The sequence below is a fragment of the Gorilla gorilla genome, chromosome 4 (assembly GCF_029281585.2).
Source record: "Gorilla gorilla gorilla isolate KB3781 chromosome 4, NHGRI_mGorGor1-v2.1_pri, whole genome shotgun sequence".
Taxonomy (NCBI): Eukaryota; Metazoa; Chordata; class Mammalia; order Primates; family Hominidae; genus Gorilla; species Gorilla gorilla.
In genome coordinates, this window is record NC_073228.2 from 30,119,666 (window position 1) to 30,136,636 (window position 16,971).

The 16,971-nt window shown below is 36.6% G+C and overlaps 2 protein-coding genes across 6 annotated transcripts in view; both read left to right on the forward strand.

Annotated features, from left to right (window-relative positions):
* The window catches only part of INTS2 (integrator complex subunit 2), a 62,537-nt gene extending 49,614 nt beyond the window's left edge, over positions 1–12,923 (forward strand). For all 3 annotated transcript variants that reach the window (XM_031011711.3, XM_031011712.3, XM_063706216.1), the window contains exons 18-25: positions 238–439; positions 3,270–3,395; positions 5,851–6,046; positions 8,313–8,564; positions 8,924–9,031; positions 9,165–9,270; positions 10,283–10,459; positions 10,566–12,923. In XM_031011711.3, the coding sequence (XP_030867571.1) occupies positions 238–439; positions 3,270–3,395; positions 5,851–6,046; positions 8,313–8,564; positions 8,924–9,031; positions 9,165–9,270; positions 10,283–10,459; positions 10,566–10,735 (1,337 nt within the window). In that variant the 3' untranslated portion in view covers positions 10,736–12,923. The remainder of the gene's footprint in view (positions 1–237; positions 440–3,269; positions 3,396–5,850; positions 6,047–8,312; positions 8,565–8,923; positions 9,032–9,164; positions 9,271–10,282; positions 10,460–10,565) is intronic.
* A 1,800-nt stretch (positions 12,924–14,723) lies between these two features.
* Positions 14,724–16,971, forward strand: part of BRIP1 (BRCA1 interacting DNA helicase 1) — a 182,745-nt gene continuing 180,497 nt past the window's right edge. Inside the window, exons 1-2 of one of the 3 annotated variants that reach the window (XM_019026137.4) lie at positions 14,724–15,000; positions 16,701–16,823. In XM_019026137.4, coding sequence (XP_018881682.2) covers positions 16,731–16,823 — 93 coding nt within the window. In that variant the 5' untranslated portion in view covers positions 14,724–15,000; positions 16,701–16,730. The remainder of the gene's footprint in view (positions 15,001–16,700; positions 16,824–16,971) is intronic. The other 2 variants (XM_055386965.2, XM_055386968.2) reach the window with 2 other exon arrangements.

The window sequence follows — 16,971 nt, forward strand, 5'->3', positions numbered from 1 at the left end:
CTCCCAAAGTGCTGGGATTACAGGTGTGAGCCACCGCATCCATCTGGCCCTTATTTTAATAAGTTTAGTTGAAATTGTACCTAGGTTTCTGTAGGAAACAATAGCAAGTAACTATAGTTACTTTTTAGCCACATTGTTTTCTTGATTTGTTTGGTCTGTAGTCTGAGAGAACAATACTACTTCCTGCTTGATAAACTGTACAGAATTTAGGTTATGATTGCTAAATTTTCTTTTTAGCATTTTCAGCTGTCCCAGTAAATCACACACAAGTGATGCAGATTATAGAACACTTGACTCTACTCTCTGCCAGTGAACTTATACCATATGCAGAAGTGTTAACATCCAATATGAGCCAGCTATTGAATTCAGGGGTTCCACGGAGAATTCTGCAAACAGTCAATAAACTATGGATGGTTCTTAATACTGTGATGCCTAGAAGGTAAATTCAGTGTATTGTTACATGTAATAGATAATTATATAGCAGTGATAATATACAATAACCTAAATTTAATTGTTTAAAAAATTTTTCACAAGACCACTCATAGCAGTATTTGTTGACTATATGACAATATATCTCCTTTCTTAAGACTACTAAGTAGTTGTTATATCTTTAAGTAAAGCAAACTTTATTGAAATAGAAACCTTACAGTATTTCTAACTTTAGGAAGTTCTTGAAAATTGGGTTATCATGTGTAGTTATTTGTGGCTAATTATGATTTAGATCACTGTTATATCTTGGATCTTTGCAGTTGTTCCAAGTTTTGCTGCACATTAAAATCACCTGGAGAGTTTTTACCACTACTGATCCCTAGGTTGGAACCCATGCCAATTAAATCAGACTGTCTGTGGGTGGGAGTCAGGCGTCAGTACTTTTTAAAAGATTCCCCAGGTGATTTCAGTGTGCAGCAAAGTTTGTCTTTAGTCATTGGGTCTCTGCTGGTTCATAGATTGGATCCTTAACACCTGGACAGGTCTAGAAAACAGAATACTGGGCTATAAATAGTATACAAGTTAAGTAGTATATAAGGTCTGCCTCACACCTTTGTATTTTAGACTTTAGCTCCCCAGAGACAACTATTTTCATCTCTTTTATCTTTTTATTCTGGTATTTATATCCTCCCCATATATCTCTTATAATGACTGTAATTTCCTGATTTTCCAATTTAGAAATTATCTGTTGACTTTCTACTCTACAAGGTGAAGGTTAGTTAGCTCTCCTACTTGCTTCCATTCCTGTGAGTCCCACTTCTTCTAATACACATTGCCCCTTTTCCTGTTTCTCACAACACAGGTATATTAAAATTTTTGTTAAAGCAATATTTCAGATGCATATTATTATGACTACAGAAGTGGTTTCATAATTGAGCTATGTGATAATCCTTTAATTACAATTTCATTCTTATGCAAGTGCCCTCCCCCTTACTCAACATATACGTTGGGTTAGTTAATACCTTTTTTCCATTTGCTCAGTTTTTTAAATTGGTATCAATAACCAATAACTAATTCATCCCCAAGCTTCATTATTGAGGGGAAATTTACTTCACACTTAATCATAACACATCAGATAATGTATCATTAACATTTTTTTGGCTGGGTGCACTGGCCCACACCTGTAATCTTAGCACTTTGGGAGGCCGAGGTGGACGGATCACCTGAGCTCAGGAGTTCAAGACCAGCTTGGGCAACATGGTGAAACCCCGTCCCTACAAAAAATACAAAAATTAGCAGGGCATGGTGGTGCATGCATGCCTGTATTCCCAGCTACTTGGTGGGCTGAGGCAGGACGATCACTTGAGCCCAGGAGATCGAGGCTTCAATGAGGTGAGATCGTGCCACTGAAACCCTGTCTCAAAAAAAAAACAAAAGAAACACTATTTTTTTTTCTTGGAGACATTCCTTTCAGAGCTTTCTGTCTTCATGTTCCCATCTGGGACAAATTGCTATTGTCACTCTTCTTTGTTGGATTCCATATTTTTCTCTTTCTTGGTTTATATCCTCGTTTTAGTGAATGGAACTGAGAAAGAGAGTGTGGTAAACTTAACTTTTTTGAGATGCTGAATTATTCTCATATGTGACTGATATTTAGCCTAAGTGTGGAATTCTAGTTCATTTTTTAAAAAATTATTTTTTATTTTTACTTTTTAGATACAGGGTCTTGCTTTGTCACCCAGGCTGGACTGCAGTGGCACAATCATAGTTCACTGTAACCTCAACTCATGGGCTCAAACGATCCTTCTGCCTCAGCCTCCCAAATAGCTGGACTACAGGTGCACACCCCCGTGCCTGCCTAATTTTTTTTAGTTTTTGTAGAGATGGTGTCTCACTATGCTGCCCAGGCTAGTCTTGAACTCCTGGGCTCAAGCGAACCTTCTGCCTCAGCCTCCCAAAGTGCTGGGATTTCACAGGTGTGAGCCACTGTGTCAGGCCCTGTTCTTCTTAATTCTAAGAGCTCTTTGTTATCTGAATATTCTTAAATGCCTCTTGTTCTTGTTTCATGTATAAAATATTCTTTTAGGATATTAATAGTTCGAAAATTTTTTTTCTCCTTATCCCTACATTTTCTGTTTGGAGTTCCTTTTTTTCTGTTTGTATATTTTAATCTTTTTCAAAGTAAAGCTTTCTTTAAGTGTCTGATGATCCTTGTTTATACAGTCATATTTAAGAGGGGGAAGTTCTCTGGTGGATTCCTGGGCTTCACTGTAAGATCAAGTACCTTCTGTACTTGCATAACCCTTAGTAATTATGATGTGCAGTCATTTTAGTAACCACTTATAATCTATTAATGTCTAATCTCAAAGTGGCATCTCACTTGGAGACTTTATGATGATAAATCCAGAATAGTGACTTATATTTATGGAACTAGATACAGAATGTTTTGGCAAGTCTTATTTCATTTACAGGTATTATGTCATTTCTATTTTACAGACGAGGAAACAGTTTAGAGAGCCTCAGTGACTTACACAGAGTCGTATAGCAAGTATGGTATAACTAAGGTTTTAACTCAGGTTTTAATTTTATATGCCATGATTATTCCATTACAACTGTGAACGTTTCTGAAACTACTTTGTGTTTACTGTTTTATCTCTGTTTTTTTTTAAAGAGATATAATAATAGGTTAGATGTCTGTAGCTTAAATTTTTTCTAAGTTCATTCATATGTATTTTCTAATTATTTACTGAATATAACTTTCTAAGATAGAAAGGACTGGATGGCTACAGATTTTAATTATATAAAAAACTGTTTTGAACATGTGATTATTTTCTCATCAGGCTATGGGTAATGACGGTTAATGCACTTCAGCCTTCAATAAAGTTTGTACGACAACAAAAGTATACTCAGAATGACCTGATGATAGATCCTCTCATTGTCCTAAGGTGTGATCAGAGGGTTCACAGGTACATGTCATTTGAGTTTCATTTTTATTATAGAGCTGTACTTTGGAGAGTCAAAAGAAATTGATGAAATTCAGTTTAAACTTATATTTTAATTTTTCTTGCAGATAAGTAGGCAGTGTGACCTGTGCAGTTTTTTATCTTATTTTTTTAGTTGTGTTTATTAATGAAATGTATATTCATTTTAATATTTAGTATGTGATTAATAAAACCTAGCTTTAGAGAAATGCCATTCTTGGTTTTGGTGCCACCAATAGTGGTTTTTCTCTCTCACAATTTAGACCAGTAAAGAATAACTATTTCTGTTCTCACATTAAAAAGGTTTTTAAAAAACTGGTTTCTTGTGAACCGTTACCTGCGTTAAAACTGTGATCTTTTTGGCATGCACAATAGTGATGTTAGCTTCATTGATTCCACATTTGGCTCTAAATCCTTACCAATTGCTAAACTTCAGCATTGCTTTGAAGTGGCTTCATCTCAAAAGGTAGAATTTAGTTAATTCCTATCATTAATCTTTGAGTCACAGTTGTTATGATAAGTACTATCAAAAACATATAAGTTGAGGGGCTTTCCTTTAAAGTGATTATCATCTGCATGGGACATAAGATAGATACATGATAAGTTACATAATATGCTCATGTAGATGAATGGTGTGGTAAATGAATGTTCTTAAAAGTTCAGGAAAGATGCAGAGGAGATGGGACATGGGTAATGTTTCAAAGAGTGGAGTTAGGGCTGGTTCGAGTGCAGTGGTATTTACAACTGATTGATCATAATCAGGTACAGATTTCTTTGTTCCCTCTTCACTCCCACTGCTTTATTTAAACTTAAAAAAAGAAGAGTGGACTTAGGGTTTAGGTGAATATTTGTTCATCTAATAGTATAAAGATGGGGGTCAGGGAGTCAAGGAAGGTACTTTGAGAAAAAGAGTAGTATGAGCAGAAGTTTAGAAGCAAGAATGAGGAAGGCGTGAAGAGGGTTATTTTTGAAAAGAGAACATTTTACAGTTGGAGAGTTAAATTGGGGTCAGGCTATCGAGGGCCTTGAATATTAGGCTAATGTGGTTGGGGTTATAACTTAGGAAAAGATGCTTTGTGCTAGATGGATTAGAGGAGAGAGAAACTAGTAAGGAAGACTAAATAGGATACACTTGATATTTAAACTTGTCTGTCATCAACCAAGGGATGACATTCTCGAAGTGACAAAATCTACAAAATTAGCTAAATATGGTTTGGTAAGATTAAGGTCTCATAGGAAATAGGAATCAGAAGAACAAACTGTGTATGTAAATGATGTTAAGTATCTAATAAAAGGAAAACCACAATAAATAAGACTTCTAGAAAAGAGCTGTTTCCTGAAAAAATGATTTATCATTGTTAAAAATCCACTGAAATAGGTGAGCTTACACCTGAATCACCTTAGGTGATTCAGTTTTTAAGGAAGTTGTTAAATTCTGTTATCAAATTGTATCTAATGTTTTTGTAGCTTGGATTTTTCACTTAACAACTTGTGAACCTTTTTTCATGTTAATGTTCTTATTTCAAATTTATTTTTATTTTTTGAGTTGGGGGTCTTGCTATGTTGTCCAGGCTGGTCTTGAACTCCTGGGCTTAAGCAATCCTCTTGCCTCAGCCTCCTGAGTAGCTGGGATTACAGTTGTGTGCTGCTGTGCCTAGTTTATATTCTTATCTTAATTGGCTACATGGTATTCCATTTTATAGAGCTATGCTTAACCCAATCCCCTAGGATATTTTATTTCTACTTTTTGCTTTTATCAATAGTGCTTTGGTGATTATGTGCATTTCCCCATGCTGAGTATTTCATTAGAACATGGGAAAATGGAATTATTGGGGCAAAAGTGTCGTGCTCATTTTCAAGACTTTTAATTCAGATTTTCATTCTACTATGTAGAAAGGCTGAACTGGTTTATATTCCATAGCAGTGTTTGATAGTATATACTTTCCTGCACTATTTGATATAATGTTTTCCAATTTGATAGGTGAAAATAGATTCCCATTTTAATTTATATTCTTATTAGAGTGGACATTTAACAGTATTTACTGGCCATTTTATTTCATCTTTATATTTTAGCCTATATTTTTTATTGACTTAAAGAGCTCTTTATCTATAAAGGATATCAGCTTTTTGTACATGTATTACAGTTTTTCTTCATGCATTATTGTTTTGCCCGCACCCGGTCATCTTTTCTTTAGAATTTACATTATACATATTTGACTTTAGATGATAAGATGAAACAAGTAATACTATTTATATAATCTTGAAATACAGAGAATAAGAAACATATATTAAACTTTTGAGAATGAATATTTTAGTGGGAAAAATTACTATGTACTACTCAGGTTTTTCTCAGCATTTAAACTAAATTGATCATGTTCTGGCTAATCTATAAATTTATATTCTTTCTGATATATTTTTCTTTTCTGCTTTCCTTGTTTAGATGCCCCCCACTGATGGATATTACCCTACACATGTTGAATGGATATCTTCTTGCATCTAAAGCCTACCTTAGTGCTCATCTGAAGGAAACAGAGCAAGATAGGCCTTCCCAGAATAATACAATTGGTTTAGTTGGACAAACTGATGCTCCGGAAGTTACCAGGGAAGAATTGAAAAATGCATTACTGGCCGCTCAGGTAAATTTTGCTAAAGTAAAATTTAGCCAAAAAGAGCAAGGGCTTCTCTACTAGTGTAATCAGTTCAATAGATGGCACATTGTGCGCTCCATGTACATTGGTGACATATTGTGCATTTCTTTTATTATAGAATCTATTACAATGATGTTACCTTTGCTTCTGAGTATCAGATATGTTGTATTTCTGAAATCAGGAATAATCTTCATGATATGAATGAAATAACCATTTAAATAAGATTTATATTTTAATAAAATTTAAATGTTTACCTATTCTGAGTTTAGAGTTATATGTTTATTTATTCGGCACATTTTTTTTGTTTTTTTGTTTTTTGAGACAGAGTTTCGCCCTGTCACCCAGGCTGGAGTGCAGAGGTGTAATCTTGGCTCATGGCAACATCCGCCTCCCGGGTTCAAGCAGTTCTCCTGCCTCAGCCTCCTGAGTAGCTGGGACTACAGGCACACGCCACCACACCTGGCTAATTTTTGTATTTTTGGTAGAGACAGGGTTTTGCTGTGTTTGCCAGGCTGGTGTCGAACTCCTGACTTGAGGTGATCCACCCGCCTCAGCTTCCCAAAGTGCTGGGATTACAGGCATGAGCCACGGCACCCGGCCTCATTCAACAAATATTTACTGGGACACCTACTGTGTGCCAAGTATTGTTCCAGGAACTGGGGATAGAGTGGTGAAGAAGACAAAATCCTTAGGTATTTGTTTCTTAAGATCAAATGTCAAATTATGGAGACAGACAACAGAAAAACAACTGCATGTATAATAAAATGTCAGGCAGTGATAAATACCATGACAATATAAGCAGTTCAACTTTATATTTAGAAAAGTTTTTTGGCCGGGCATGGTTGCTCATGCCTATAATCCCAGCACTTTGGGTGGCTGAGGTGGGTGGATCACCTGAGTTCAGGAGTTTGAGACCAGCCTGGCCAACATGGTGAAACCCCATCTCTACTAAAAATACAAAAATTAGCCGGGCGTGGTGGCCCAAACCTGTAGTCCCAGCTACTTGGGAGGCTGAGGCAGGAGAATGACTTGAACCCGGGAGGCGGAGGTTGCAGTGAGCTGAGATCGTGCCTCTGCACTACAGCCTGGGCGACAGAGCGAGACTCCATCTCAACAGCAACAACAAAAATCAATAAAATCAATAAAATAAATCTGTTCCTAGGAGTTTCAGATAAGGGATTGAAGATCATAAAAGCTAACATCTGTGTAGTGCTTACCATATGGTAGGTGCTAGCCTAAGTTCTTTAAATATATTAGCTCATTTAATTTTTATAACCTACCTATGAGGTATAGAGTATTATCTCCATTTTTACAGAGTAGGAAAATGTGACCCAGAGAAGTTAAGTGACTTGCTCATGGTTACACATTTAGTAAATGTCAGAACCAGGATTCACTCCTAGGCACTCTGGCTCCTGAGTCAACAACAACAAAAGAAAACAAAACAATAACAATAACAATAACCAAAAACTCCTTTCCCCAAGAACCATGATTATAAAGTAGTCTAACCTCACTTTATAATAAATTCTTAATCACTTAGCTCAAGTAATTGTTTTCTCTACCTTAGGCAGTAGCTGTCTATCAGAGGTGGATGTCATGTATTCATTTTTATTTTTTACTTCTTTCTGCTAGATGAGAGTGATTTTAGCTCTCCTTTATATATAGGGGCCTCAAATATATTGCCATTACCCCTCAAGCTACTGCTCTGTGCAATGATGCTCAAGCCTGTAGACTGAGCAATGAGTTGTGCAGGTGGAATGGATGGTAAGGTAGACTCTTTCCTTGTGAAACCAGAGCCTTAAACAGGTTGAAAAAAAGGGAAATCAGGATAGCATACTGGGAAAAGTAGGAGATTAAGAGGAAGGAAAGGACATTCTGGTAGAAGTCATTTTTGCCTAGGGCCTGTTTTGGATGTAACTGAATTCATGATACTCTTCTAGTAGATATTCTTAAACTGGAGTCCATGGATCTGTTTTAGAGATATGTGATATCATTATGTAATGATGTTTGTTTATGTATGTTAATTTTTATGGGGAGAGGGTACATTGTTTTCTTTAGATTGCTAAGGGGTTCATAATCCTAAAAACGTGAGAACCACTGCTCTACAGATTGCTCACTTCTGCTCTTAGAAGTACCTCTTTGTGTATGTGTGTTTAGGAAATTAGTTATTTTATCATATCTGTTCATGTGAAAATAAAATCTGATTTGTTTTTTAACTTCTTAGAAACTTCTTTTTCTATGTTTTGTTTGCTTATAGGATAGTGCAGCTGTCCAGATTCTCTTAGAGATTTGCCTACCTACTGAAGAGGAGAAAGCAAATGGTGTCAATCCAGATAGCTTGTTAAGAAATGTTCAAAGTGTTATTACCACCAGCGCTCCAAATAAGGGAATGGAGGAAGGAGAAGACAATTTGCTCTGTAACCTTCGAGAAGTTCAGTGCCTTATCTGTTGTCTCTTGCACCAAATGTACATTGCAGATCCCAACATTGCTAAGCTTGTTCACTTTCAGGTCTGTTTCCAAAGAATGATGCTTTGTGTTTGAACTTTATTTTTCTTGGGGGCTTTGAATACTATATTAACAGGGATCATTTAGAAACCAGAGAAAACACAAATGATCCATGGGCTTTTGCAATATGGAGAAAAAATCCAGATTTTTAGTTGTTTTTTTTTTTTTAACCTAATGAAATGTTCGATAGTTTAATCTCTATTCTAGTGCATCAGAAAAGTGAAATGCCAGGTTACATATAGGGCACTATAGCCTTCTGAGCAACTTTTACAGAAAGGAAATGAAATCTTTCATTTGTATTTTTATCTGTACTTTTATAGTTATTTTATTTCTGACTTTTTTCCCGTTTCTTGTTGAGATAGGGTTATCCATGTGAACTTTTGCCTCTGACGGTCGCAGGTATTCCATCTATGCACATCTGTCTAGATTTCATACCTGAGCTTATTGCACAGCCAGAACTTGAGAAACAGGTAATGAGCATTTTGGAGCTTTAGGACAATTGATCTCTCTCTCCAGTCTTACTAGTTATACAAAACATTTTATAATTTTTAATACCTAAAGATATTCTTGAGAAACATGTAATAACTGGATTTTGTATTGCAGATATTTGCTATCCAGTTGCTTTCTCACTTGTGTATACAATATGCATTACCAAAGTCACTTAGTGTGGCTCGTTTAGCTGTCAATGTCATGGGAACTTTGTTAACAGGTATGTAGCCAATCAACATCAACAAACATCTGACATAAATTATTATAGTTCCTATATTTTCTGCATTTAGTGATGCAATATGTTTTTTCTGTCACTCTGAGACAGTATGATACAATATGTGTTAAATACTAGTGTAACTTATGCCATCTTTTGAATTTGAAGTTTCCAAATGTGATTTATAGTGTAGTGGGAATGAATAGGTAGGCAAATTGTATTTTTCATTTTGTGAATGAGTATATATAGATTTGTAAATATAAGCTTTCTGTATTTTATAAATGGAAAACAAATACACTTTCAGAATGTAATTGTATCAGTAGATAACAAATGTTCATTTATTACAAATGCTCAGAGTTCCAGAAAAATATCATCATATGTATAAATGAAAGATAAATGTATTAGATGTCTTCATAAGTTCTAAAACATATTCTGATATTTTAACCACCTTCTGGTTTGTAGAATAAAATGGTCTGAAAATAAACTACTTTAAAATATATGAACTATAATTCAACCCTTAATGTAATGGCATAGTTAACTTAGTATTCTTTCTCATTATAATATTTCCATAATACCCTGTTGTTTTTCTTTTCATCGTATTTATATCCTGTTATAATTATTTGTAGTGATTAAGAGTTTACACTGCCTGAATTCAATCTCAGCCCCACCACTAACTGGCTTGTGATCTTTAACAAGTTTCTTAACCTCTCTAACTTTTTTTTAAGAGTTTTCTCATATATAAAATGAGTGTCATAATAGTACTTTGGTCATTCATAAGATTGTAGGAATTCAATGAAATAATGCATGTAATGTACTTATTGCAAAACTTGTGCATAACAATTTGTATCTTGGATAAAGACTGAGACTACTAGATTGTGAGCTTTCTGAAGACAGGGGTTGGCTGTGTTTAGAGAACTTCATATCTCCAGCACAGAGCATAGTTCCCCTTAGTATGTTGTGTAAGCTGTGTTGAATTTATATTTGTAAACTAAAATATTGTTTCATTTCTTTCCAACAGTTTTAACACAGGCTAAGCGGTATGCTTTTTTTATGCCAACTCTGCCAAGTTTGGTCTCTTTTTGTCGAGCATTTCCTCCATTGTATGAGGATATTATGTCTTTGCTGATCCAAATAGGGCAAGTTTGTGCCTCTGATGTTGCCACTCAGACAAGAGACATTGATCCAATTATTACACGTAAGTGGTAACTTATTTTCAAGGGTTATCTTAATATCTCAAACAAAAAGGCCAAATTCCTTTCCAAATTTCTTGGCCTTAATGTTTTTTTTCCCTTATGTTGTAGGTCTTCAACAAATAAAGGAGAAACCAAGTGGATGGTCTCAAATCTGTAAAGATTCATCTTATAAAAATGGATCCAGGGACACTGGAAGCATGGATCCTGATGTACAGCTCTGTCACTGTATTGAAAGAACAGTAATTGAAATAATAAATATGAGTGTTAGTGGAATTTAAAACAAAATTTAAAACAACAAAAAGTTGTTTGCTGCATATACCCAACATGAATCTGCATATTAGTAACAACTCTAAACTGAATGGGAACAGTAAAGTATTGTCTTGGAATCACTAAAACAATTCAATTCAACACGAGTATAGTTTAGAACTTTATGAGAATTATGCTTGCTTGTTTCTGATTGGCACATCTTTGGATCTACTTTGCTGATATGTTTCTATTGTAGCAGCTGAGCTTTTTTTGTTTCCACTGGGAACACATGTAAGAAACTCATTATTGGAAAGGGAATTTGGCCTTGTATTTAGCTTTTGAAGTGAAGACTGCCATGCCTTTAATTTCTGATAAAAATGAGTCTGTGGGTAGCCCTAGTGTTTATTTTAACTGTGAGTTTGTAACAGAATGTGACAAAGATGCAAAGATGGGAGAGGAAAAAAGGGTAAAGGGAAAGGAGAATTAAGGAAATAATAGGAGTTAAAAACACAAGTAGAAATCTCAAAGATTTGCAGTGCAAGTAATAGTAATGCAAGTTGGAATTCTAGTTCTCAAGAAAGAGTATTGAGAAGACTTTTAAAAAGGCAAGTAGCTTTTGTAAATGATTTCTGTGGAAATACAGATGAGGATTTAAAGATTTCACATATTTGCTTCAATTTTTATTAATATATGAAGCCATATGTTTAAAGAGATACTTGAATAATTTGGAATTTTAAGATACTGGTGTAAAAGTGTTTACAGAAACATCTTTGTTCAAAGAAGAACCTGAGAGATCTCATTTAGTTTTATGTTTTAAATTTATTTTTATAATGCTTTATTAACTTACCTAATGCTTAGAGGGGGGAAATATGTATCAAATTAAATGAAAGTAGAGCAATAAAACCCACTGGATTAAAGAGCTCTTGGTTTGTCATCAGGATTATAATTCATATCTTACTTTGAGAAGATCTTTGAGTAAGAAAATGCAGTGTTTGAACCTGAGGAAAAGTTAAAGTGTAGAAAATATTGTCTTGCCGAAGGATTTTGCAGTCCTCTGTCAGTAACTTCCATTGATTAGGCAGACATATTCAGGTAAACCCTAATCATTAAAAAAAAATTATCAATGTAGAAAGTAATTCCCTTTTTTCTCTCTGAGATATACCTCAATCACACACTTCCCCACCCCCACTTGAAACAGACCTCTTCACTTGTGTTGTTTTTTTTTTCCTGAGGTGGAGTCTCGCCCTTTTGCCCAGGCTGGAGTGCAGTGGGATGATCTTGGCTCACTGCAACTTCTGCCACCTGGGTTCAAGGGATTCTCGTGCCTCAACCTCCTGAGTAGCTGGGACTGCAGGCACGCGCCACCTGTATTTTTGTATTTTTAGTAGAGACGGGGGTTTGCCATGTTGCCCAGGCTGGTTTTGAACTCCTGGCCTCAGGTGATCTGCCCACCTTGGCCTCCCAAAGTGCTGGGATTACAGGTGTGAGCCACCGCACCCGGCCAGACCGCTTCACTTCTAAAAGAAATTAGGCTAATAAGAAGGTGTAGTTTTTGAGAAATGAAATTTAACTTTAGCCTTTTCACTAGTAAATAGTCACATCTCATTTTCTTCCTTTGTAAAATGGGGTTACTACTGGCCCTACCTCATATTCTATGAGAATGAGTTTGTAGCTGTTTCAAATCATGAAGTGCGTAGTATCACATGTGATAGAATATTTATAACTTTTTATTAGATGCTTAATGTTCAATTAAGTAATTTTGATGTGAAAAATAAAAGTAATAAAAGTATCTTAAAAATAGCATAAGAATTTTCATATTTTTAAACAAGGCAGTTTTGTAGTCCCTTAAGATTAAATACAACTGCTCCTTTTTTTTTTTAAACTGAGGCCTTGCGATATTTTGTGTGAATAGATATGCCCTAGGAGTTCAGAAAAAGTTAAAAGTATGTTTTCTAATTAAATGCAGTGCACATTCCTGGATCAATATTCAAAGACTGGTCATAACCTCCTGTGTTAAAATAATCACATATGCTCTTTTTCATCAGATTTGTTGATGATGTAAATAAAATGTGTAAATATATTAGTAAATGTTAATATTCATGTATTTTAAGTTAAGGTTATAAAATTTGTCACAATGTGTTTTTTTATTCAAGTGAAAACAGATGTGTGCAGCTATTTTGAATATTGGTTTATAAACATTCATATTCTTTATCAAACGAACCTGTAGTTTTTGTGTTTCATTCCACTAGAGTTAACCTGAAGGGAACGGTTCAAGGGACTGTATTCGAGGTCTGTATGACTCCAGGGCCTACGTGTATCCCTTTCTGTTATGCCACATACATTAAATGGCAATGCAAGGTGAGAGCCAGTTGAAAACCTTAGTAACTTAGGAGAGGAAAATGAGAGTAGTTATACTAGAGCAGTTACTCAAAAGAGTTGATTTTTTTTGTTTGAGACGGAGTCTCGCTCTGTCTCCCAGGCTAGAGTGCAGTGGCGCGATCTCAGCTCACTGCAAGCTCCGCCTCCCGGGTTCACGCCATTCTCCTGCCTCAGCCTCCCGAGTAGCTGGGATTACAGGCGCCCACCACGCCCGGCTAATTTTTTGTATTTTTAGTAGAGACGGGGTTTCACCGTTTTAGCCAGGATGGTCTTGGTCTCCTGACCTGGTGATCCACCTGCCTCGGCCTCCCAAAGTGCTGGGATTACAGGCGTAAGCCACTGCGCCTGGCCAAGAGTTGATGTTTTAAAAATTATAAAAGAGAAATAACAATTTGAAGGTATTTTTAAGGATTTATTTTTAAACATTATCCTTCCTTTCATTGTCTTAACAGTAAATTACTTCATCTTTGCTCATTCATATATATTTTCACATTACTGAATCCCTAACACCCAGTTTGGGGTTTGCTTTGCCTTTTTTCACTTAACCTTATATGGGATTTTTTCTTGCAAGTTTAATTTTTATAAGTTTATTGGCTTCATAATGTATTGAATTCATCTGTCATAACCACCTCTATATTACTAGACTGGGAAGTTCATAATTTTTTTCAGTATTACCAATAGATATTATTGTCAATTGCGGTATCACATTTTCTTTCGTTTAGATTACGTCTTTAGGATAAATATCTGGAGCTCAGATTACTAGGTCAAAGGGTAGAGTTTATTTTTATGACTACAAGTTTTGTCATTTTTGGTAAGATATATCACAATCGACAATGAGGCAAACAAATCAACTAGCCCCCTCCTGCTCTTTCTTCCCAGCAAACTCCTTCCCCAAACTAGTTACTTGAATTTGAGAAACAGTATGAGGTTTTGCCTTTTGGAGACATTATTATTTGAGTCAAGTTTAGGTTATACAGATTTTTTAAAAAAATAACATGATTTGGCAAGATCATGATGAACCTCCTTTTCTTTGAGTAAATTAAAGTACTACTGGCAAATAATAAACTGGTCTTAGGAGGGATGGAAGGCGGATAAGCCTTAATGGAAGTAGAAGTGATCTGATACTGGAGACCCTGAGAGCTTGTCTCTGGCTTATTTTAGCATCCGGGAAAGCCTTGAATATTATGAAAGATAGATTGTAGCCCGATGTCACAGAACCTTCTTACTTAAGTTTGGCTCAGCAGTCTGGCAATTCCCGCCTGAGTCTTCGCTATCCTGACTACTGCAAAGCTGGGTAATTTAAATTGAGTGGCACTGATAAATGCTCAAAGAAGTTGGCAAAGCTTAAAGATACTTCCTTTCCGCTGGTCTACGGACGTGAAGAATGAGACTTCCAGTTTCCAAGGAATTTGCTGCATAGACTCTATCGCCGGTTTCAAAAGTCAAACTGAGACGACTTTCTACTTTAAACAAACACTAGGGATTTGCTGGAGTGGCGACAGCCTTCCGCCGCGTACCTTGAGCCCTTGTTTTTTTTTTTTTTTTCGGAGACTTCCATTGGATGCCGAAGTTCTCGCCCCCTCACCTCGCACCGGGATTGGTTGGTTCCTGGCCTTGGCGGGTGATTGGTCGAGCTCGCTGGGCTATTGGGCGCTGGGAGTCGAGGGGGCGGGAGGCGGGAATTCGTCTCGGGTTGTGTGGTTGAGGGGTCTGGTGAGTCGAGGAAAGGTAACGGCGGCCCCAAGCCTGCACACAAGGCCGGGGAAGTAGCAGCATCCCCAGGAAGAGGGAGGAGGAAGGGCTCGTGCCCTTTCTTCTCTTCCAGGGCTCCGCTTTATTTGCTCTCAGAAGTCGGTTTCCTTTCCTTTTCTTCAGTGAATCGGAGCTCAGAGCGTTGCTTCGGTTTCCCTCCAGACAGGCAAGTCGGAGGGAAGTCCACGGAAAGGGCTTGAGTTCTGCACAGCCTGCGGGCCCATCGGTGGTGACTGGATCACCAGGGTCTCGGGGATCTCAACTGGCTGGGGGAGGAGGGAGATACGGGGCAGAAAACCTGAGGAGGGAGCCTATCCTTACCTCCTTTGAGCGCAGGCCTGTTTTTAGCCCGGGCGCTGCGTTAATTCTTGGCGGGAGGCAGAGGGGTGTGTTTATCCTTTATGCAATGTTTGGGGGAAGCTACCCCATTTTGACACTATTGTTGCCACAGCCGGGGTACAGGACGGGCTGATTTCTAGATTATATCTGAGTAACTAGGCCAGCGTTGAGTTGTTGATTCATATTAAGAGGTTAGATTCCACCATACCTCATTCTCAGAGCTTTACAGATAGAATCGCAAAATGTTAGAGCTGGAAAATACCCTAGAATAATGGTTCTTCTTTTGGAACACACAAGCAGTGGTGAATGTTATTATTGGCTTCATAATCTATTGAATTGCTATTTTAACCATCTCTTCGTCCCCAGGTTGAATTTACAATTTTTTCCCACGACTGCAAATAATTCCTTATTTAATAACAGTGCATGTAATTTCCCCCGCTATTTTGATTTCCTTGAGATATATTTACGGGAAGAGAAATCTATGGACTTTTTCTTCAGAAAAATGCAATCATGTACAGAAACTTATGCTTGCAATTTCAAGAGGTCATTGTCTCTGAATTACATCCGTGGATCCTAGGTTAAGAAAAGTGGTTTAGAGGAGGTGAGGATTAAAGTGATCCTCATCTGTGTCAGATCCTGGGTTAGGTACATTCTGCCCTGGCTAATTTTCATAAAAACCCTGTCAGGTAAGTAGTATTATTTCAGTTCCATATATGGAGAAACAAGCTCTGAGAAGTTAAGTGATTCACACAGTGGAATTCAAATTTAGGATTGCCTTACTCCAAAGCCCATCCTGTTTCTATAATACTCTACTGATCTTCAAATAACATTTTTGAGTGCCTACTATGTGCCAAGGCATTCTCTTTCTTTAAATTAAATTAGGGGTTATCACAGGTAAGGATCTTAGACTAGAGAAGTAAAAAGATATGTCAAAGATAACATACCTGAGTCAAAGATAACATACCAGGCAGTATACCAAAACCTGGTATAGAACCTATGCTTCCTGACTTCTGGTCAACAGCTTTTTTCTTCTAACTGGAGGACTGCAGAAAGGGGTAACACAAAGGGGAAGAACTGGAGAAAGGGTGGTGCTACGGAGTTGTAGAGAGAGAGGCCTCAGGAACTTATTTGTTTCTGTAGGTTGATTACATCTGATCTAACTGTTACAAGAGCTCATGTTTAATCTGGTATGTACTTTATCATATTTGCACATTATTTCACTTAATCATTACCACAATCCTATGGGGTACATGCAGTCACTGTGGCTTAGAGAAGGGAACTAATTTTCCCGAAGTCACACAACTAATACCTGGCAGAGTGAAGGATACAAATCTAGATTTGTTAGACTCTAAGACATGCTCTTGACTGCTGTGATTTATAAGACTAGGAAATTATTTTGTTTCCATTTGTTTTGTTTATACTTTTATTAATTCCAGTTTTTGTTTCCAGATTTCTCTCTTAGTTTTGGTTCTCTGGTTTTCTTTGTAAGGCGTGTCTCAATATTTGACATTTTCATTTCTGTTGTAGTTAGGAATCTGAAATAAACAGGAAAGCACTATGTCTTCAATGTGGTCTGAATATACAATTGGTGGGGTGAAGATTTACTTTCCTTGTAAAGCTTACCCGTCACAGCTTGCTATGATGAATTCTGTAAGTATTTTTCAGCAGTTAAGTTTTTATTAAGATATAGATACTTATGACCCATAAAGTACATTGAGTATGTGACTGCATTCATATTCTCAGTAAATGGAGAATATTTTCTGGGTTCACTTGGAAGAATATCTAACCTCTGGGAAAC